General features: G+C 45.8%; 1 protein-coding gene across 1 annotated transcript in view; it reads left to right on the top strand.

Annotated features, from left to right (window-relative positions):
• Positions 1–20,559, top strand: part of ttc27 (tetratricopeptide repeat domain 27) — a 113,738-nt gene that overhangs the window by 89,438 nt on the left and 3,741 nt on the right. The window contains exons 11-18 of the mRNA XM_084153159.1: positions 2,911–3,006; positions 5,743–5,865; positions 10,023–10,250; positions 11,552–11,650; positions 12,127–12,179; positions 13,660–13,825; positions 19,251–19,448; positions 20,036–20,147. Of these exons, the coding sequence (XP_084009285.1) occupies positions 2,911–3,006; positions 5,743–5,865; positions 10,023–10,250; positions 11,552–11,650; positions 12,127–12,179; positions 13,660–13,825; positions 19,251–19,448; positions 20,036–20,147 (1,075 nt within the window). The remainder of the gene's footprint in view (positions 1–2,910; positions 3,007–5,742; positions 5,866–10,022; positions 10,251–11,551; positions 11,651–12,126; positions 12,180–13,659; positions 13,826–19,250; positions 19,449–20,035; positions 20,148–20,559) is intronic.

Raw genomic sequence — 20,559 nt, 5'->3', positions numbered from 1 at the left:
TCAAATCGTATCCTGATGTTGACAGCAGATGGGAGTTGTATTCTTGAAATTGCTAACTTAGCTAGCTAACATACATTTCGAGAAAACAAGTTCTATTAAGTAGCTAGCTAGCGTTAGCAACATTTGGTGGTCAATGAGACTGAGAGCTAGCTAACCAGCTGAGCTAGCAAACAATGTAACAAAAGTTTAGGCTCTGAATTTCAGGAATCACAGTAGCAAGTACTCCTGGTACACTGTTCAATTTAGCCATTAAAATAATTTATTGCCATAGCCCTCACTGGGTTTCATGCAATTGAAATGTGAGCTTGTCCGAGGTGTCAGACTCGACAACAGTTGCTATCCTCTGTGATTGGTTGCCCAAAAGTTTGGGGCGGGGCTTAGCGAAGGGTCAATTGTCCTTAGTTAAACAGCTTACATTTTTGGAACTTAGCAGAAAATGCATGACACATTCAAGGCTCTCCAGATATGGTACATTTTGTTCAATTTTAACATGGGTATCAAATGTGTACGGGTGTTATTCTGAATGCAAACTTCATATTTCTGCAACCTGTCAGATGGGGTGTTTTCCTTCCTTGTGCAGTTGTATAAAATCAATACTTTCTGGTTTACTCATTTAATATACTTTACATTACTATCACCATCTGCTATAATTGTGTTCACAGAGCAACTTGTAACTCAGTTCAGTGAATGGGGATGTTTTTACTCACCAATCTCCCACCTCTCATCTTCTCTGAACTACACCCCAGTAGCCTGTGGCTCGCTCTCTGCAGGGCCTCTGGTCTACCAGAGCTCACCACATGCCAACTGCTGTTTGTGCTTTGAATATATACACTGGCCGTGGAGAAACACCATTTATTAGTCATCCGCAGTCTGCTTTTGAACAAACCTTGCTTGCCATTAAGGGAAACCAATTGCACCAAGCCAACTGGAAATGTCATTCCCTAAGACCCGATCACTCTCCTTCCATCCTCCTTTTTAAACTGCAACTGGAAATGCCCTCCAATTGCTGGTTGTGTTGTGAGATTAGTTACCAGTAGTTCGCACACCTTTATTTTTTATTCTGTACAATTTAACCGCAAAAGTAATTTTTACGTTCACTACCTCCTCATGCACAGCCTTTTCTCTGGTGGGAAAATATGCATATTGTTTTTATGCGGATTTTAGAATATTTGTATGTCGCCAATTGGATGGAAACCTTGCCGTTTTTTGCAACAGCCATGTAAGTCACTTTGACGTACTACCCTTTCCATCTTAGAAACTCTTTGTGGGGAGGGTACAAAAGTCCTCAGGAATTTAACTTCAGGTTTATAAAGGACAGAACCCAACTGCATGCATTATCAAATTAGAGCACCATTAAGCAAAAATGTAATTTTATCAAGGTCTAGTTGGTTTTGTGCAATGTTTCGCTTTAACCAAAGAGAACACTTACATCGACCTGGAAGACCGAAAGTTTGCACTCAAACACAAGTGCAAAGGCTGTTTGTTTTGGCATGAATAGACAGCCCTATTAAATTCCTCATTCTGTTGAATTCTTACAGCTTTCGTCTTGCACTTGCTGTGTGCCCGCTCCCACTCTGCAGGCTACCTGTTTTGACACACAGCGTCACTCACAGACTTGTGTTTTAAATTGAAAGATTTATTCTTAATATTTTACTGGGCACTCTCATTTGTAGACAAGGTTTGTTTAGATGTTACCGGTTGCCAGAGAGGATCTGCTGTTGCTTGTTGACAGGATTTAGATATTGGTAAAGACAACTTCGCCAACCACCCATTAAACTGACAGAGACAAAATATTAACATTGATGACAATCATGTGGGCAGAGTAGTAATGGTCTTTGAGGGAGCTAGATCAGTATTCATCTGAAGCAGTCTGTTTGACATCAACACTTTATGGCAGGGCATTGGATTTGTCTTTGAATTAAAAAAGTAAGGAAAGCTTTTTATCCCCCGCCTCCCTGATTGTGTTGGTGTCTGTCTGTTTCTGTCTATTTGTTAGTGTTTTTGCTTGTGTCATTCTGCATTTTGTTTGAGTATGTGTGTCTAGGTGTCTGTGTCTAGGTGTCTGTGTCTAGGTGTCTGTGTCTAGGTGTCTGTGTCTAGGTGTCGGTGTTTTCGTCTGGCCTCGTCACCAGAAAATTGAATCACTGTGACTCACCTCTCTGGATTTTCTCCATCCCAGGCTGTAAAATATGTCCTGTTACACTTTTCCCCATTTTCCTCTTAATTTCCTATACAAGGAACCCAATCACGTCCAAGCTGCCCAACTCCATCCACTGTTTATAATTAACTTTATCCTGGGCTGTCGGGATCCAAATCTCATTACAGGAAACTGGGCCCTGTCCAGGTCCCACTGATAGCACCACCCAACCCAGCCATAACGAGAGGACTGAGTCCAAGTCTGGGATTTGCTGTTAGGTTGAGGTGTATGAGCCATGGTATTGGATCATCGTTGTTAAAGACATAACTGTGAGTCAAGCCCAATTTTAGGCACAGACAAATATCTCCTCTCAGATAGAAGGCAGAATGTGAGTTGTTGCTCTGCATGACGGCCCGCTGATAAAATGAGACTGAGAATGAGACAATAACAATTGGATAGCATCCAGCAGTGGCTCATTTGGCATGGCTGTGAGAGTTGTTTACTGTTTATACCTTGTCTTCCTGGATGCCCTCAGCCAGTGTTCATTGAGTACCTAACAACCCGTACAACGCCGATTGAGACAAAACACAGAGAACTAAACCAGATATCGGGGTTGGACACTGTCAATCAATGGGCTTTTAGACCTGCTGCACTCACATCTCAATCAGTACATTACAATTTGCTCTTGACTTGCTCTACCAACTTTGCAGTTTAAATCTGTAATTTTGGGTATGACTGTCTAGTTGATGCTGGATGTCTCTCCTCTCTTCCAGACTATAGTGGATTACTTTGAGGAGAAGAGCTGTCCTGTGACGGAGCGTCTGAAACTCTTCTACTGCTGCCAGGCTCCTCCCAGATGGGCCGTCCAGGTAACACCCTCTCATTACCCCGTCACTGCTGATTGGGTTTCTGATTAATGAATTGGTTTCGCTCCATTGTGATTGTGAACTTCATTTTAAGGGCTGACTCACTGTAACTGAAGTACCACACAGAGCAATGTCTTCCATCAAAGCTTTGACTTATGACTTGACCCATTGGAAGTCATGGTCATGATTAAACAATTATTTACATCAGGGTTATATGAGCGAACACTAATTCAGGAGAAAAGGATGGGACCCATCCACTTGGCCGACTCTCTTTGAACTCCCATACCTTTGACGGTAGTCCTAGAATTGAACAAGGATGCTGCCCTTGCTCCAGCGTTGTGACTGTGTCCTCTAGACCTCCTGCCCGAGGTCCACTAACGCATTGTCCCCAGAGGAGTCTCATCTATCACCACAGGTCTGGTCATATGTGATTATCTAGTGCGTCAGAGCCCTGATCTAATCTGGACTCTTGGCATTCAGACAATATATCTGTCAGGCTGAAGCTCCCTGTTAGCGCCAGCTGCTTTCAAGCCAAAGGCCACCTAATGGCCTCTTCCACTGCAGGATGGCCACTAAAACAGTACGTCTTTGTCCTCCATCAACTACCAGACAGTTAGTGCCCCTCAGGTTAGAAGCTGCATCAACCTGGTAGTCTTTATATGGTGTTACATGTAAGGCTTGTCTGTTTTTTCTCTGTCTGTGTATATATTCCTGGGAGATGAAGAGTGAGTGATTAGCCTTTTTGTTATTCTGTATTTGTAGCAAGCAGAAAGATGGTTTGTCGACCATGGATGTGTTTATTTGTGGTGTTGTAGCACCTGTCTTGGCACAGTCAGTTTCTCCTTCCTTGTATCAGCTAAGGCGTTTGAGCGGTCTAATTTGCTCACATTTTCAGCTGGTGGGAAATGTTTCCTTGGCTTTTAATTAACTCTTTGCTGTTGTCCAAAACCACTGCTTCTCAATAAAATCAGTCAATACAATTGATGTTCACATAGGTAGAGTGTGAGGCCCACACACAGACAGGCACAGGCCTGGTCAACAGATGAGGGAGAAGAGCGGAGATGGTGAGATAGCAAGGTAGAAGTAGGGAGAAAGGGAGGGAGGAGGAGATATGGCAAAGAAGAGGTAGAGAGATTGAGAGGGAGGGGGTGTAAAAGACAGGGAAAGAGAGAAATCAGTGGGCTCCATGTAATAACGGCGAACAGCAATAAAGCTGGAATTGAAGGCACCCTATTGCTGCCTGGGGAATTGAAAGTGCAAGCAAGGCAGAGAATTGTGTGGGTTGTGGTGATGCATTTTCTCATCAGTGAGAGGTGTGACCGGCATGTAACGATGGCCGTGCCTGCGCTCAGAGAAGCTGTGTGGGGAGAGGAGGGACAGGAAGATGGGTTGAAATAGCATATGTTGTAAGATGTGCTTACAGAATGAATAAATCCCCATATAATTAAACAATGTATTGTCTGTCTCAGCCCTTCCTGTTTTCAGGGAGATTCTGAAACCACAATGTCAGGAGTTTTCCTGGAAATGGGGAAAGAGGCACAAATGGCATGTGCGCTGCCGTATGTCCTATTAGTGTAAATGTCTGCCGTTTTGCCATTGATGTCACGTCCTGGCTCCCCATGTCTCCCTGGGGGGGGGGGGGGGGGGGGGGGGGGGGGGGGGGGGGGTGTAAATTCAGATTTATGGGGTCCATCATCCCAGTGGGACGTGATATGTCGCCCCTGAGACAGGATGGGTGGCGATCACAGGAGAGGACAAGAGGTGATAAAAACCAGAAACCTAGACTCCAGGTTCGGCTCCCACTCTTTAAGTGGACCGACAGACAGGTTACGACCTATGTTGCCTTGTGTGAAGATGACAAGATAATGAAAATAGATGTGAGGTCATAATGGTGGAGATGGAAAGATAAAATATGAAGATACTACCCTGGGTGAAAATACTACCCTGGGTGAAGACACTAGCCTGGGTGAAGACACTAGCCTGGGTGAAGACACTAGCCTGGGTGAAGACACTAGCCTGGGTGAAGACACTAGCCTGGGTGAAGACACTAGCCTGGGTGAAGACACTACCCTGGGTGAAGACACTAGCCTGGGTGAAGACACTAGCCTGGGTGAAGACACTAGCCTGGGTGAAGACACTAGCCTGGGTGAAGACACTAGCCTGGGTGAAGACACTAGCCTGGGTGAAGACACTAGCCTGGGTGAAGACACTACCCTGGGTGAAGACACTACCCTGGGTGAAGACACTAGCCTGGGTGAAGACACTAGCCTGGGTGAAGACACTAGCCTGGGTGAAGACACTAGCCTGGGTGAAGACACTAGCCTGCATATGGCACCACAGCTTGGAATGAATACAACTGGTGATGGCTGCAGCCTAAATACTGCTAAACGGCAGTACATATTTTCATTCTTGAACATGCCAACCACCTGAATACAGCAGCCAGGGAAGACAAAACTCTCCCAAGCATCCTGTGACAGAAAAATGACTTTTATTGCTATGAATGTGATAAGGGTCATTACCACCAGAGACTGAGCTGTGATGGTTCATGGAGTGTATGCATATGCAGTGTTTCCCCTAGGATTTTTTTCAGCAGCGGTGGCAGAGCTAGGAGGGGGTCTTCTTGCGGGGGGCTGTGGATGGGGTCTTCCTGGGGCATACATCTGTACATCAACATTATATATTTTTTAAATAAAAAACGAGTTGTGCTATCCCATGTCTGAAACTCTCTCACATTTACAGAAGCAGCTGGCCAGCCTGCTGACAGACCTGGGCTGCACGAGCTCAGCCCTGCTAATCTATGAGAAACTGGAGCTGTGGGAGGATGCTGTCATCTGCCTGGAGAGGATGGGCCAGCATGGCAAGGTACAACACAGCCATTACAACCACCAGAAAAACTGACTGCCCTTCTCAGGGACAATTCAATACCCATTGCTTTACACAACAGACAAGGTTATTCTTCATACTAAACATGGGCACCACACTGGAAGAACAGTGAATATCGGCACTCTGTCCATTCATCCTGTTACCTAGCTATCTCGCTGTGCTCCCTACTCCCTCCATCTCTCCATCCGTCTGTCTATCCGTCTGTCTGTCTGTCTGTGGTGTGCACCTGTTTATGCACTCGTTTGTGTTCTCTGGCGTTCCAGCTGTCAGACTCATCATTCCCAGGGAGATCTGGCACTGTTTCCCTGGCGTTATTATTAACCTGTCTGGCCCCCAGGGCCCCCCTGGGAAACACACTCCCAGATAGACAGAAATATAGCATGTTTGGGTTGGATCACGCTCTTACAGATCCCCCCATCCCTCAGTCAATGTCCTCTTGGTGGCGCTGATTGAATGTTCACTTTGGTCTCTTAATGGTGGAACAACAGGAGTTGGAAGTACAGGTCACAGGGGTAGCCAACAGCAACCAATGGCATTGGTTTTAGAGTCTGATTCCCACAGTGCGGCAGAGAATAAAGAATCAAAGATTTGGACGTATGGCAGCTGTTTGTTTTTGTTGGTCCTCCTTTTTGATAGCGGATCGTTTTCCTCTTTTTTTGGGCGGAAAAGTTTCAAATGTTTACACAGGTGTTTTTTTCTCGCCCGACCTACAAGTGCTCTCGGTCAGAATTGACTGAGGTAATGAAGCAGCGAAAAAAGGAAGAGCCAGTGGTAAGGCAACCTCCTCTCTCGCTCTCTTGCACCTGTCAGACGATGTTCTGTCAAGTCCTAACAGAATTGTGGAGTGCCACACCAGGCCAAGTAGAGAACCCTGTAACACCGTCCGCCATCTTGCTGTGGTTCTGAAAGTCATTGATGAAACTGGTGCCAGATTTGTCACAACCGCTCTGAGGATGTTCTCCCAAACCGTTACGCAATGGACATCTGGTTCATTCTTGGTCAGATTTTTCTGTCCATTTCTCACCCCTTGTCCTTTCAGTCATCAACCTTTTTAAGTGACATCTCTGCATGATTCACAGGGTTCTCATAAATTCTCTGTAGCATCACCACATCCATCTCTCTGGATCAACAAAGCTTGGCTGGGACAGATTGAGCAGAAATGAGTATTCCACAAGCATGCACACACACACACACACACACACACACACACACACACCATACTCCCTCCAGGTGGGCAGGGCTGACCCGCATTCAGTCCCAACCCTGAATGCAAGGCCTGCGGGCCTTTGTGCTCTGTTATTGACTTACAGCTTGTTTTGTCTTCCAATCTGATTACAGAGGTGCATTCTGGTCAATAAAATACGTCCTTCATTCTAAAACCATGCGCTTTGGCCCAAGCCAGCGCGCCATGTAACATGATAAAAAATGCTAGGCAATCCATTTGTCTGGAGAAGACTTGGGTGGATTTCTGCCGGTAGTCTCTTTGTACTAAACGTGCTGTTCCTGCTCTCAGTGTCTGAATGCATGCTTAATGTGAATGAGCCATACCTGGCCGCACCCTGAGAAAAAGAAAGAAGCTCAAATAGAGAAACAGAGGAAAGCGGAGAGGGGATGGGAGCTTTGATAGCTTCTGCCAGTCTTGAGTACATAATATAGGTTTATCCACTAGAGTTTTGAAGGTAATTGTCGTATTACACCAGCCTTATGGATGAGCCATCCGTGTAAACCTTTCAGCAAATAAACAAGACGAAATATTGAACAAAACTGTTATGGTATAACCCAGTCCAAAATATCAGCTTTTGAAATAAATGTATGTTATTGGCAAATGTTTAAAGTACCTCTGTTGCACAAATGGGGCAGTAAATCGCATATGAATATCCCGGTACATGTAATTCAGCCAGAGAACCAATTCAGAGAGTATATATTCTCGCATTCACAACACATGAATGTTGTTCAGTTTTTAAAAATATTCCAAGCCTGATTGGATTCCTTTCGATGTGCAACTGCACCGTGGTAAATGACTCTCCCCTCACAAAAATGGGTCATGGCTCCCATAGTAAGACAGTGCCTATTTACACAAGCAACAGATCTAGCCAAAGGGTGATTCCACTCTACCCTTAAGCAAGGGTCAGTGAGTTCAGAGAACTCTGTATGTGATTTTCCCAACACAATAAGGGTCTCTCCCTCTACCTCTCCTCCCGCTCTCACTCTCTCTCTTTATGGAGGAGCACACTGGGGGTTCGAAATGGTGGCCATGCTCTGAGGTTATTCACAATCACCCTTTTCCATTTCCCCAGAAGGTCTACTGAAGTACTACTTTAGATTCAAGTCATTCTCCAGTGAGAAGCACATAGTCTCAGTCTGTCTTATTGCCTGGAGAGAGCATGTCAAGGCGCAATATCATAAGAGAGATTTCTCATCAGTTAATTAGTTGCCAGCAGTTGGCGGTAGGGGTGTCCTATTGATCTTGTGAATATAAACTCCCTAACATGCATTTTTTATGGTAATAAATATTTCCATTCTTTCTGGGAAACAGTCTTTCCTGGGTGTGCAGCACCCTTCCAAATAACTGAATGGCGGCAACTACAGGATTAAATGCAATACGTATAACTGTAAAACTGACTTGTTGAAACAAAATACTTGTTGAAGGCCAGGACTTGGAAGGGATCAGGATCCAGCAGCAGCGGTTGGTGTGTGGTCTGGAAAAGGCCATGGAAGCCCAGTTCTTTGTTTTGATCAGCAGCACTAGTGTGCTGATGTGATGGCAATTTGTAACCCTGAAGGACGATATTGATATTTGAAGGAAAATCCAATGGAAATTGTTTTATAATGGGCTGTAAATTGTTGGCCAGCTCCGTCAGTAGAGGAAAAAGGGTTTAATTCTAATGTGGATGCACATGTCCTCTAAGATGAGTTTGTCTGTCGTTAAACTCTACTATAGTATGTGTGGTCAGGGTAAATACAAATATGTGAAATATGAGTGAAAGAGATCACCAACGTAATCAGAAAACAGTCATTATGATATTTGTACTCTGTGGTTAAATGATTGGAAAAGAAAAGCTGAGAGAAATGGACGACTTACTGATAATATATGTCAGTCTCCTGTAATTTCCTGTCATTGATAGAGTTACTGAACTCCTCTCACTTTTCTGTGGTACTATTCCCCTATTCTCAACCCAATCTGTTATTTGCAATATTGCAGAGGTCCATGCTCATCTACTGTTCAAGCTGATACGAAAAACACGTTTAGGTCAAAAAATAATTCACTTTGCCAGCCGTATTGTTTTTACATTGTAATTCCATGTGTTGGAGGTGAGTTCAGGGTCTTGTGGTGTGGTAGAGAGGGTTACGGTTACAAGGTGCTCCATGGGGGCCGAGTGTGTGCCAGTGGACTTGGCCCAGGTTCAGCCTTCAGAATGGGATCCAGTAAAGGAACACAATGAAAACCCAGAGACTCTTGCGCCCAAAAACACTCAGGCTGTGGGTAGATTTGCACCCTTCAACATGAACCAAGCAACATCTTAAAGTGAAGGGAAAGCCGATCATTATTCTTCAAATAAAAAAGTATTTACATTGTATTTAGTCAGTTGGCAGCTGTTGGGGAGACAGGCAAGTGGGGCAACAATAGGAAGGGTGGACACGGGGATTGAACCCTGGTCTCCATTGGGGAGCAGTATGTGACTGGCCATGAGCGTTACCGCTAGACAACGGGCTCTTCACAACCCGATCATTATTCTACCCACAACTGTGTAGAATAATGAGGGAATACAGTACTCAAATCAGCTCTTTTGAGAGATTCAGTGTCTGTTGGCTTTTATTCTGGCCAGGCTGGAGAACATAATGTAGTTGAGGCTACAGTAGAAGGACCCCCAGTTTCAACATCTTGATTGAGCTTCCTTCCCCAGTGAGTAGATTGTTGCAATCCCAGACCAAATCAAAGCCTGATTATTGTTAGCAGGGAATTGTAAATGTCTTGGCTCTGAGGGTCGTCAAGAACAAATGCCTGTTGAAAGACATTTTGACTAACCATCTCCTTCTCTGTCCCCCTCTTATCTCACCTTTCTTCCCCTTTCCCTCATTACCAATTCTTACTTTCTCTTCCTGTATTCTTGTGCTTCCTTCTCTCCCTCCCTCAGGCGGAGGAGATCCTGCGTAGGGAGCTGGAGAAGAAGGAGACCCCCAGTCTGTACTGCCTGCTGGGGGACGTGCTGCGGGACCACCAATACTACGACCAGGCCTGGGAGCTGTCCAACCATCGCAGCGCCCGCGCCATGCGCTCCAAGGCTCTGCTGCACCTCCGGGCCAAGGACTTCCAGCAGTGTGTGGAGTGCTTCGAGAAGTCACTCCGCATCAACACCATGCAGGTACACTAACCTCTGAAATGGCTAGCTATAGGTAGGATATTGAAAAAAGTATTCTTGTCATCTCAGGGCTAGAGGGTAGAACTCACAGGGTGAAACTTAACTACCTGACCTGTAGGTAACCTCCCTACAAGTGATATGACAGCTTTTGTATTTATTTTTATGAATAGATTAATTCAATAATTCAACAACTTTAAAGAGTAGGTTGGCATCGTGCACAATAGAGCTGGAATGAATCTGCGCCTTTTCCCCCACCTACCCACACTTTCCCATTTCCCTGAGGAAGTAGTGTCGGGACAGTGGTGTCTGGGACCTGTCCTGTTGGCTCCCAGCACACAGAGGGCAGCCAGCTCACCCTATAACCACACCTCTAGATAGAGGAGAGGAAGAGTGGAGGAGATGTGAGGGTAAAGAGGAGAAATAAGGAGTCTGTTTCACCCAGGCCCCATGGGAACAGAGGAAAGGGAAATTATTTCCTGTTTTCCTTCACTCTTCTGCCCTTTGTCCTTATTTAATTCAGCAGGTCAGCAACCAATAGGATGTTTTAATTTAGCTTGTTTTGCCATAATGACCTTCACCCTCCATTTTTCAAGGGGTTGTTGAAGTATTGCCAAGGAGATATGAGGGCTCTTGTAAACGATCGCTCTGGCCCCTACATCTTTGGAGAATGAAGATAAACAGAATAGAGGGGAATATACCTCTGTTTCCCACCTCCCAATGAGATGTTGTAGTGTGCTGTGGTGAGTGGGGAAAGACACTCGATTGTGGCTCAGATCTCAGATCTGGGAGGAAAGAGAGAGTGAGAGGGAGGGAGAGAAAAATAAAGTGGAGAGAGAAAGGGAAATGGAGGGGGAAGAGGGAGAGAGTCCGGGGGACTGACGCCACAGCTGATTTGCGTAGACGGGGCCTGCCTGTCAGTCACAGAGTGGGGCCTCCCGCAGCCTGCCTGACAGGTGGGCTTTCCTCCAAAACAAACACAGGCACAGGAGGGCTGCAACATGAGCCAACATGGCGTTTGCATTTCTTTTTTTCCGCTTCCTTTTTTTGCACACGTCTCCTGTGTGGCACCTGCCAGTGAGCGTGGCGGGATGGTTTGAAAGCAGGGCTGAGAAAGTGGGGCAGGCTCAGCACATTGTTTGTTTATGCCGTGGATCAATGGGGTGAGTTAGCGTTTGCACTAAGATAATATCGGATTCTCACCTTGAATAGATAAGACTATAAAATGATATTCCACTCAACATTTCACAGTTTAGGATTCCTGAACTCACTGCTCATGTTTGACTCGGTTTGTCTTGTTTCTGCAGCTTGGGGTGTGGTTCTCCCTAGGCTGTGCCTACTTTGCCCTGGAGGGCTATGAGGGAGCTGCCAAGGCCTTCCAGAGGTGTGTGGGACTGGAGCCAGATGTAAGTGCATTACTACTCTACCTTCCTCCCAATGTCAGGCGTCATCGCATATAGGAGGGCAGAGTCAATCACATGAATGCACAGTGGGACCATCACAATACCATTCATCTCTCATTTTGTCACTCCCCCTTCTCTTTTTCCATTACTCTCACAAATACACAAACATTCCAACACAAACCCCCCCCCCCCCCCCACACACACACACACACACACAAACACAAACACACTTAGACAAACGGAAAACACTCCCTGCCCATAACCCGAGCTATAACACGCTTGTCCTCCAGCAGTCTTTCCAATTCAACTTAATGACCCATACGGCACCCGTGTGCCCACTGCATTGAGAGGGAATGTGCTCATGTAACACTCAGCAAAACAGATTTAGGCTCGGGGGGAGTCAGTCTTGTGCCACAGCTTCTAAACAACCCTGTGCTTACTTGTGTGTAAACTGTAAATCTTTATTTTTCCTTCTTCAGAACGCGGAGGCGTGGAACAACCTCTCCACAGCCTACATCCGCCTGAGACAGAAGTGAGTACTGTATAGTCGCTCCACCTGGACCATTAACCTGTCAATGATTGAACAGAGTTAGGACTCTGGAAGATGTACAATTCAGTCATACGTATTCCAATTGACAGGCTCAATGTCTTTATCAAGAGCCTCCTCTCCCCAGCTCACACACAATTGACTGGACTGAGATTAGCTTTAGGGTGAGGAATTCTATTATTGAGCCAACTGGTTTTGGTGGCTCAGCTGAGCCTTGAGAAGACCCATGTATCTCAGACCCATGTATCTCAGACCCATGTATCTCAGACCCATGTATTGGTCACTCACTCACCCGCCCTTCCATCCACCCACCACCCTTGTGCCGGCTGACACATAGGGCCACAACAAAGACAGAGGAATCAGACTTTAATGTTCTCTCTCAGCCCTGATATCCCTGAGGTTCTCCAGCCACTACCCCTAATGATGCAGGACCTGTCACTCTCACAGAGAGAGGGACTCACACTGCCAGCCAGGAGCCATCCATTCAGCCTGACAGTATTGATTTTTGGCTGGAGAGAGGTATCAAAGAGTAGCACTGATTTACACGCCAATGAAACAGATTGATGTTACAATGCTTTTTTCACCCCACTCCAACTCCTCTAGTCATTGGTTTAGTCTCGTAACTGACCTCGAGGCTTTTCAGTTACATCAAAATCTCACTGGGCAGTCGTGATGGGAAAGATAACATCTCAGCACCCTCCTGATTTTACCACAGGACCTAGATACAGCCCTGCTGACCCTGATGCGGGCATCAGCCAGATTTGTTAGGCTTAAGTCAATTAGTACATTCCCACCACTGCAAGATGGGCAGGTTCTCTTATTTCCCCTAAAAACCACAATCTCTTACTGGCAGAACTCTGTCTGGGAACCAGGAAGCTCCACGGTTTCTTTCTGGGGAAACTTTCCCCCTCAGCCCCTGATCAAATCAGCCCTGTGCTTTCAGGCCTGAAATTAAAAAGCGGGGAGACTTCTACCTGTTTAGCGCCGCTGCTAAATCAGCTGAAGTGGCTCTGTTAAAGAGCCTGGAGCCTGTGGTGTGTGTGAGTGCAGGTGGATCAGAGAGAGAGTATCAGGGCGGTTGTCACGGTGAACTGCTAACTTATGTAGCCTGCGTCTCACTGAGGTGTCAGACACAGGGGGCAGGCAGCCATGTCAGTCAGGCTTGGCTATGCTCCACTTCTGGACAGCTGCTGAGGTTACAGAGATGCAGGCACCTCACCTGAAATAGTGACTCATTACTGAACTATAGAAATTACAGGTAGGACCGACTCCTAACTTAAGTAACTCAAATTTGCACATTGACGGTAGTGCATGACTTACTCCGAAGTCTGTGCGCATCTCAACTTAGTATTCATCCCATAAGACTTTGTAAGCTGCCCCTGAAAAGATTGTGAGCACCAGCCATGTAAAAATACTTTCCATGGCACCACTAATTCCAGCGCCTGTCTGTCCCACTGTTTGTCAGGACGAAGGCTTTCCGCACCCTACAGGAGGCTCTGAAGTGTAACTACGAACACTGGCAGATCTGGGAGAACTTCATTGCTGTCTGCACCGACGTGGGAGAGTTCGCAGAGGCCATCAAGGCCTACCACCGCCTTATGGACCTGAGAGACAAATTCAAGGATGTGCAGGTAATGATAGTGCCCACAGGCGTAGATCTAGGATCAGTTTACCATATCCTGAAATCACAACCATAGCCATTTAGGGGAAACTGACCTTAGGTTAGTGTCAAGGGGCAACTTCATCCTACTTGGTTTAGAACAGAACTATATATTCCCTTGTTTACAGGATTATTTCTAAAATGGAAATGTGCTGTGCTACAGTAACCCAGCTAACTTTCCACCCACGCTGGTTCCTGTCGCAGATAAGTCCCATGTCATAGCTTGTTCACATCTAGGAGCAGTACGTGTAAAGCAACCTGGGATTTGAACACGCCAGGCCCCATATGCCACCAGGAGCGTGCCTTTAATGGCACCATACGCCTCTCATCTCCTCGTTCCACAGCGCTGCCCCGCTAACAACCAGTCGTTAACAGCAGCCGCGTCTCCCTTAAGGAGCGGGGGGAGCCGGGGTGGGCTTTCTTAGCCGCGTCATTTGGGATTCAGGCTCCATATGTTTGAGCCCCCCCCCATCACAGAACCAAGGGCCTTCCAGAGGGTGAACCCTTGGGAATGAAGAAATATGCAAGAGGTTGCAGTCTTTTTGAGAAGAGCCCTCTGCCACCGCCACCTGCTACCACCTCTTTAATACTGAAACCACTTGGGTCAGAGAGCTCGCTTAAAGGATCACTCTGAGACCTGAACCTTCTGGACCTCCTTGACTACACACCACTTGACCACCAGTCTATCATTTTGCTGAGGCGTTCACGATATCTAATGGAATGTCATGTGTCGATATTGCAATGGGATCCACGCCAATAGTTATACCCTGCCTGCTAGGCTTATCAAACACTTTCATTTGGTTTCATTTGAAAAGATCTACGTGAAAAATCTGTGAATCATCGCTTGCTAATTGGAAACCCACCAACGCTTACTAAATAGAAAATTAACTGTCGACTTTGAATAAACGAGTCCAAACATCGCTACTGAGCAGAACGGCAATATAAGTCCTCTGCCTCGGAATACATACGTTCTGTCTTCAGAGCAATTAACTTTAAAGAAGATGTTTCAGCACGGATGTGAATGCTCTAAATTACAAACAGAACTTTAGATCTCTGGAGGTTGGGGCTGGGTGCTCCTGGGGGTACAGTCATAATCCCCAGCCCTCGCCTCGTCCCGCGCCACCAGTGTAGCGCCACTTAACATGCACAGCCCTGTTTGGATCTGTTTCATTGCCTTTTCTAATTAGCTTGGCAAAGTCAGTGGGGGTTTGCTCAAAATGTGTTATTTTCCTTTCCTCCCTGCCCTCCCTCTCTCTTTTGCTCTTCTCTCGCTCAATGGATTCATTTTTGCTTGGCAAGATGCTAGCGCCTCATCAATTAGGATTGGAGATGTAAAAGCACACAAGTTGAAAAGGTCGCAACCAGCCACCCGCTGCTGTAAAAGATATGTCCCAGTAATTGGGATGTGGATTCACATTCTTTAACTCTGTTTTCCAACAGTCTTCCTTCTCTCTTTTTCTCCTTCTGCACTTTACTCTGTGTTGTGTAAGAAGGATTGGTCAGTTCCTTAGGCCCCATCTTATTTGGCCTTTGAGCATCAAATTAAAATATGTTCCCATCCGGTTTATGAGTGCTTAATGTGGTCGTCTGATACACTAGCCTCTCCCCACACGTAGTTTGGTGGCACTATTTTGGTTGCGACATTGTGAAGTCCCCATCCGTTTCTTCTACCTGCCCCTCCTCCCTCCTCCACCAAACGTATCCTTGACGTAGTACTGTTTCATTTAAAAGTGCTCGTATTTGAAGAGAGTAGGCTATATTTGGCATGCCTGACTCACGTCTTTTAATTGTATTTTGAATTGTGTGACGAGGCGACATTTAACGTCATACCTTCTTAACCTACTTCATCAAATCTTTTCCTGGAAGTGCTTGTTTTGTCACCAACATATCTTATAATAATAATAATAATAATATGCCATTTAGCAGACGCTTTTATCCAAAGCGACTTACAGTCATGCGTGCATACATTTTTGTGTATGGGTGGTCCCGGGGATCGAACCCACTACCTTGGCGTTACAAGCGCCGTGCTCTACCAGCTGAGCTACAGAGGACCACCTTCCTTTCCCCTCCTTCACTCGTTCTGACCTTATATTTTGTGCTTATTTTCTTCTGTCTTGTTTGCTTCCTGAGACAGTTTTTAGTTTATACAGTACTGCATGGCTGAGGGGGAGAGAGTACTTTACAACTGTACTCCTTATGGGCCATGATGCATTCCTCTTCTATGGAATGTAGAGGGGAAGCAACTAGAGTGGCCTGAGTGACTTATGAGGACCTCTGTCACATGCCCTCTATATTCTCTGTATCCAATGGGTCCTAGTGATGAATTATGGGTTAAGTTGAACACACACACATTCCTTTGAGACAGAAAATAATTTAGTTGTTTCTTTCCCCTGTTAAAAATAAAGAAGGTCTCATTCAAAATGGATCAAATCTCACTTTACTGTGCTCTCGTTACTCTGGATACATCAAACCTTTACTGTTTTCCATCTTGCTCTCTCTCCGTGGGAGGATATTACTTTTCCTCTTAATTTCACACTATAAGCGCATACAGCAGGAATCTGGGAGAGTGATCCATTAAATTTCCCCTTTAACTTGAATCAAAAAGTTCCATGTAGTGATTTAATTTGTTACACATTTTCATCATCATCGACAGTCATATCAGATGAATCCTGTCTGAGACCTTCCAGGCTGAAATTACCTTAAAAGATGCTGAGGTGCCCCAGTGGCAGAAGAGAGCTATCAATCAACATTAACACCCATTTACCCAGCACCTCCCCTCCCCTTATTTCCCTCCAACACACAGACTTCTACCAGCTACTGCACCAGTATAACAGCTACCTGATCGGTCAGACCAACCCCTTCTCAGAGCCAGTAGGCAGAGGGCCTCTGCTGTTACCCACTCAACCCCCATCTCAAATACACACTGATATTATTATTAAATGTTTTATCCGGTATGGAGACACAGGATCTCTCTCTGGACCACACACACATACACCGGCACCTTATCTGAAGGTCAGGAGAGGGGTGTGTGTGTGTGTGTGTGTGTAGCGAGATACTTGCAGCACCGGTATGGTATGCAGAATTACATTTGTTCCAGCAACTGAGAACGTTTACATTTTAAACAGAGATGGAGAAGTGGTACACTTACAGTGTGAAAACTAGGAGCTCGCTAAAGAGCATCTGAAGACAAGTCATTTGTTACATGTGAGTGGTGAGAAGGATAAATAATTGAAATTAGAACTCCTGTGGAACTGCACTTGGGGGACTGTAAAAAAGGGTGCGGTAGAAAGAGTGATGTAGTGAAAGAGGGAGAAGGGAGAGACGCTCCCGGATTCCCTAGAGAGACGGCTGATGTTTTAAAGGCTGAGACGACAGCCAGATGTGAGGATTCATCCTCGCCTTACCAACTGTCCTACAGTAGACCACACGCACACATTCTGGAACAGCCCTTACGGAAGTGCTCTTGTTTCAACAGGTCTCATTTATGATCTTCTCTTACACAGAGACACCGATAAATTTTTTTTTCGTAAAATGAATTAACTTTACTGGATTGTTTAGTACTGCATTGCACTTTTAATGGCCTTTTGTAGTCTCATTCAAGAACATTGCATGGCTGCTGGGAGGCTAGGGAATGCCAGTATTCAGTGGAAAAGCCAGCTGGAAGGTTTAGACCCAGATATAGATACAGAACAGTTGTCTGTGTAGCCTGGATATAAGGTGTTTGATTGTCTGGTTTGGACCAGATTTATTGTGAAGGGGGCCTTTCCTCTCCCTCATGCCTGTTGAAGTTCAAACCACTTAAAGCTTTCAGATCTGCTTCCTCACAGATTCTCTTCCTCCTCCACCGGCGGGGCACGCCACAGTCAACTGGAGACAAATCAATAATCTAGTCGAGCTAGAGGCAGTGTGCCAGCCTGCCTGCAGCTGAACTTGCAGCCCATTAACTAAGAGCTGGGTCATTTGGTAACTCTGTGTCAAGACTCTTTGGGATGGGGTCTTTAAACAGCGTCTTTAGACATGCAGATTTTCAAACACACAATCATACTACAAGAAATGCATTGGCTCCTCTGGTGATTCAGTCACTGTGAATGTGAAATCCCTCCCTGTGAGTGGTTGTATGGATATGTGCAGTAGGCTAGAGGTCTCATTCACCTTTGGCTACATTTTTACTGTGAACAATCAAAAGTGGGATAAAGTAAAAACCTTGGCTCAGCGAACACCTGGGTTTCAAGCTGTTCACTAACAGGCTTTCTGCTAGTGCCATGACTTCAAAGGGAGCTGGCCTAGCTGACTTCTGGGAAACCAGGCCCCCCACACTCACCTTGGTACGCGCATGGTAGACATACACACAAACTCAAAGACTAGCATGGGGAGACCCACTCACTCTCACACAGACGCGTGAGGAGATGCACACATCTTGCAGTTTACACCCTCAGACTACCCACACACAAACCCCTCCAATCCAGACCACACATTCCCACACACACACTGCCATGGGGAGATACACACACTCCCCACAGACTACACAAACCCAGGGGAGACATCTCCAACCCTTAGGTCCCACCTTTCATCCGTTCGAGGTCTCTCTCTCCTTTCCCCTGCCTTTACTCAGCTTGCTCAGACTGGAGTGTTGGTATTCGGAACGGTGCATGAGGGCTTCACAAATAACATTCCCCTGGACAGACAGGATGAGGCCCGGAACGCTGCTGCACTTCCTGGCTTTTAGTGGAGCACATGGACGGACCTTTTGAGATTTTTCCCATTGATATCATAATCTACTGTCTCTCCTGCTTGTTGCTTATGGAACATGTCTGTGTATATATAGCTAGGACTATGACATGCCCGTGTGTGTGAGTGTTGTGTATTGCGTTCTAACTTAATTATTTGTTTTCAATGTGCTGATGATACCGTTTTATTATTCATATGGGAAAGTATTTAATTAATGTAAACAAAGAGGGTGAGGTCATGTTTTGAAATCCAGCATTGCTCTGCCCTCTAGGCTATTTATTCAAAGGCTTCTAATTGTACTGCATGATGAGCGTGACTGTGCATACATTTCCATTTTTTGTTACAATAGAAAACAAGTCCCATGAATTCTTGGCAGTTTTATTCCATTCTATATTCCACTCTCAATGCCAAGCATATTGCATTTGAGCAGGGGGCAGTCACCAAACTAGAAACGGAGGATGACACAGCTACGCGATATTGAGGCAACCCAACTGGTCTATGTTGAGAGAGGACATATGTAATTCAAGCCAGTGTGGTCAGGTTCACACACCAAACCACCCACCCGCTTTAGACAAGCAGTCACTACTCTTTCCGACTCCTCCCTCCCACTTCAAACCAGAGGAGCGCTGCGTTCACATTCTCACTCTTCCCTGTTCTCTGTGTTCCAGATTCTAGAGATCCTGGTGCGAGCGGTGGTGGAGGACATGACAGATAACCATGGCGACCAGGCCTCGTCTCTGCGGGCCAAGGTCCAGGAGCTCATGGGGCGCGTCACGTCCCGTCACAGCACTGATGCTGAGATCTGGCGTCACTATGCCCTGCTCTATGGAGACGGCCACAGCACCAGGCCTGAGGACAACGAGAAAGTAAGTCCCCCTAACATTCCTCTAACGTCCCCGTGACATTTCACTGTGCAAACACCACACATTAAATATACTGTATGTGCTCGGAAGGGGAGGTGAAAAAGTAATTATTGTAATGGCCTTGGAGCCTGTTAATAAGCTATTTATAGGCTCATTGATAACTGGTAGGCGATGGTAACTAATGGTGAGTAAATTGCACGTGGCCACACGGTGACAGATGGCTCTGTGTATTAATGTCATACGCAGTGGGCCGTTGATAAAACTGTTCCTTAATCATGTCCTAAGCGTGACTTTTGAGTTATGATCCTTAGTCCTGGTATGTAATTTGTCTTTCCAATGCAATTTCCCCCCTCCCATAGGCCAGTCACGCCACAGCGATGATTTCTGTTAATTTTCTATTCATTAAGTGTGTTTACCTAGTGTGTTCATTATAACCCTGATGGTGTGGCCAACAGCTTGGTAAGGGTTTATGGCTTCATGGGAAGTTAATATTTAATTTAAAATGGTAGCCCACAACATTCTGTGTGTTGGGGGATAATTGTTTTTAATGGATTTTCTTGTGTGTGCTCGTGTCTATTTGTGTGTGTCAGGCTTTGCAGTTCCTGTCCAAGGCCCATCGCTGTGAGGTGCAGGCCAGCGGCTGGGAGAAAGACACTGGGACCTTCAAGGAGGTGATAAGGAGAGCCATAGATCTGGCCAACGGTGAGTGTCGCACTCCCTGCCCCTACACACACACACCTCATCCCACACCAGGGCCTAAAACTAACTTTTTTGTATACCAGCCACTGTGGCAGGTAGATGAAAAAAATCTACCAGACACTCAGATTCTTTACCAGCAAATTATTATTTGCGCCATAATTACACAACACACAAAAATAACAGATGGGCATGCTTAGTAATGTTTCTAAAACAATACATGTAATACTAGTAAGAAGTAATGTGGTATATTGCTTGATTTAATTTGATATTCTGTGACCCGTGTAGCTCAGTTGGTTGAGCATGGCATTTGCAAAACACAAGGGTTGTGGGTTCGGTTCCCGCGGCGGATTGGATGAAAAGAGTATGAAAGTGTATGCACTCACTACTGTAAGTCGCTCTGGATAAGAGCGTCTGC

The sequence above is a fragment of the Coregonus lavaretus genome (genome assembly GCF_964263955.1).
Source record: "Coregonus lavaretus genome assembly, chromosome: 36".
Lineage (NCBI taxonomy): Eukaryota > Metazoa > Chordata > Actinopteri > Salmoniformes > Salmonidae > Coregonus > Coregonus lavaretus.
Note: the sequence above shows the minus strand (reverse complement) of the source record. Positions and strands in the feature narration are given on the sequence as shown.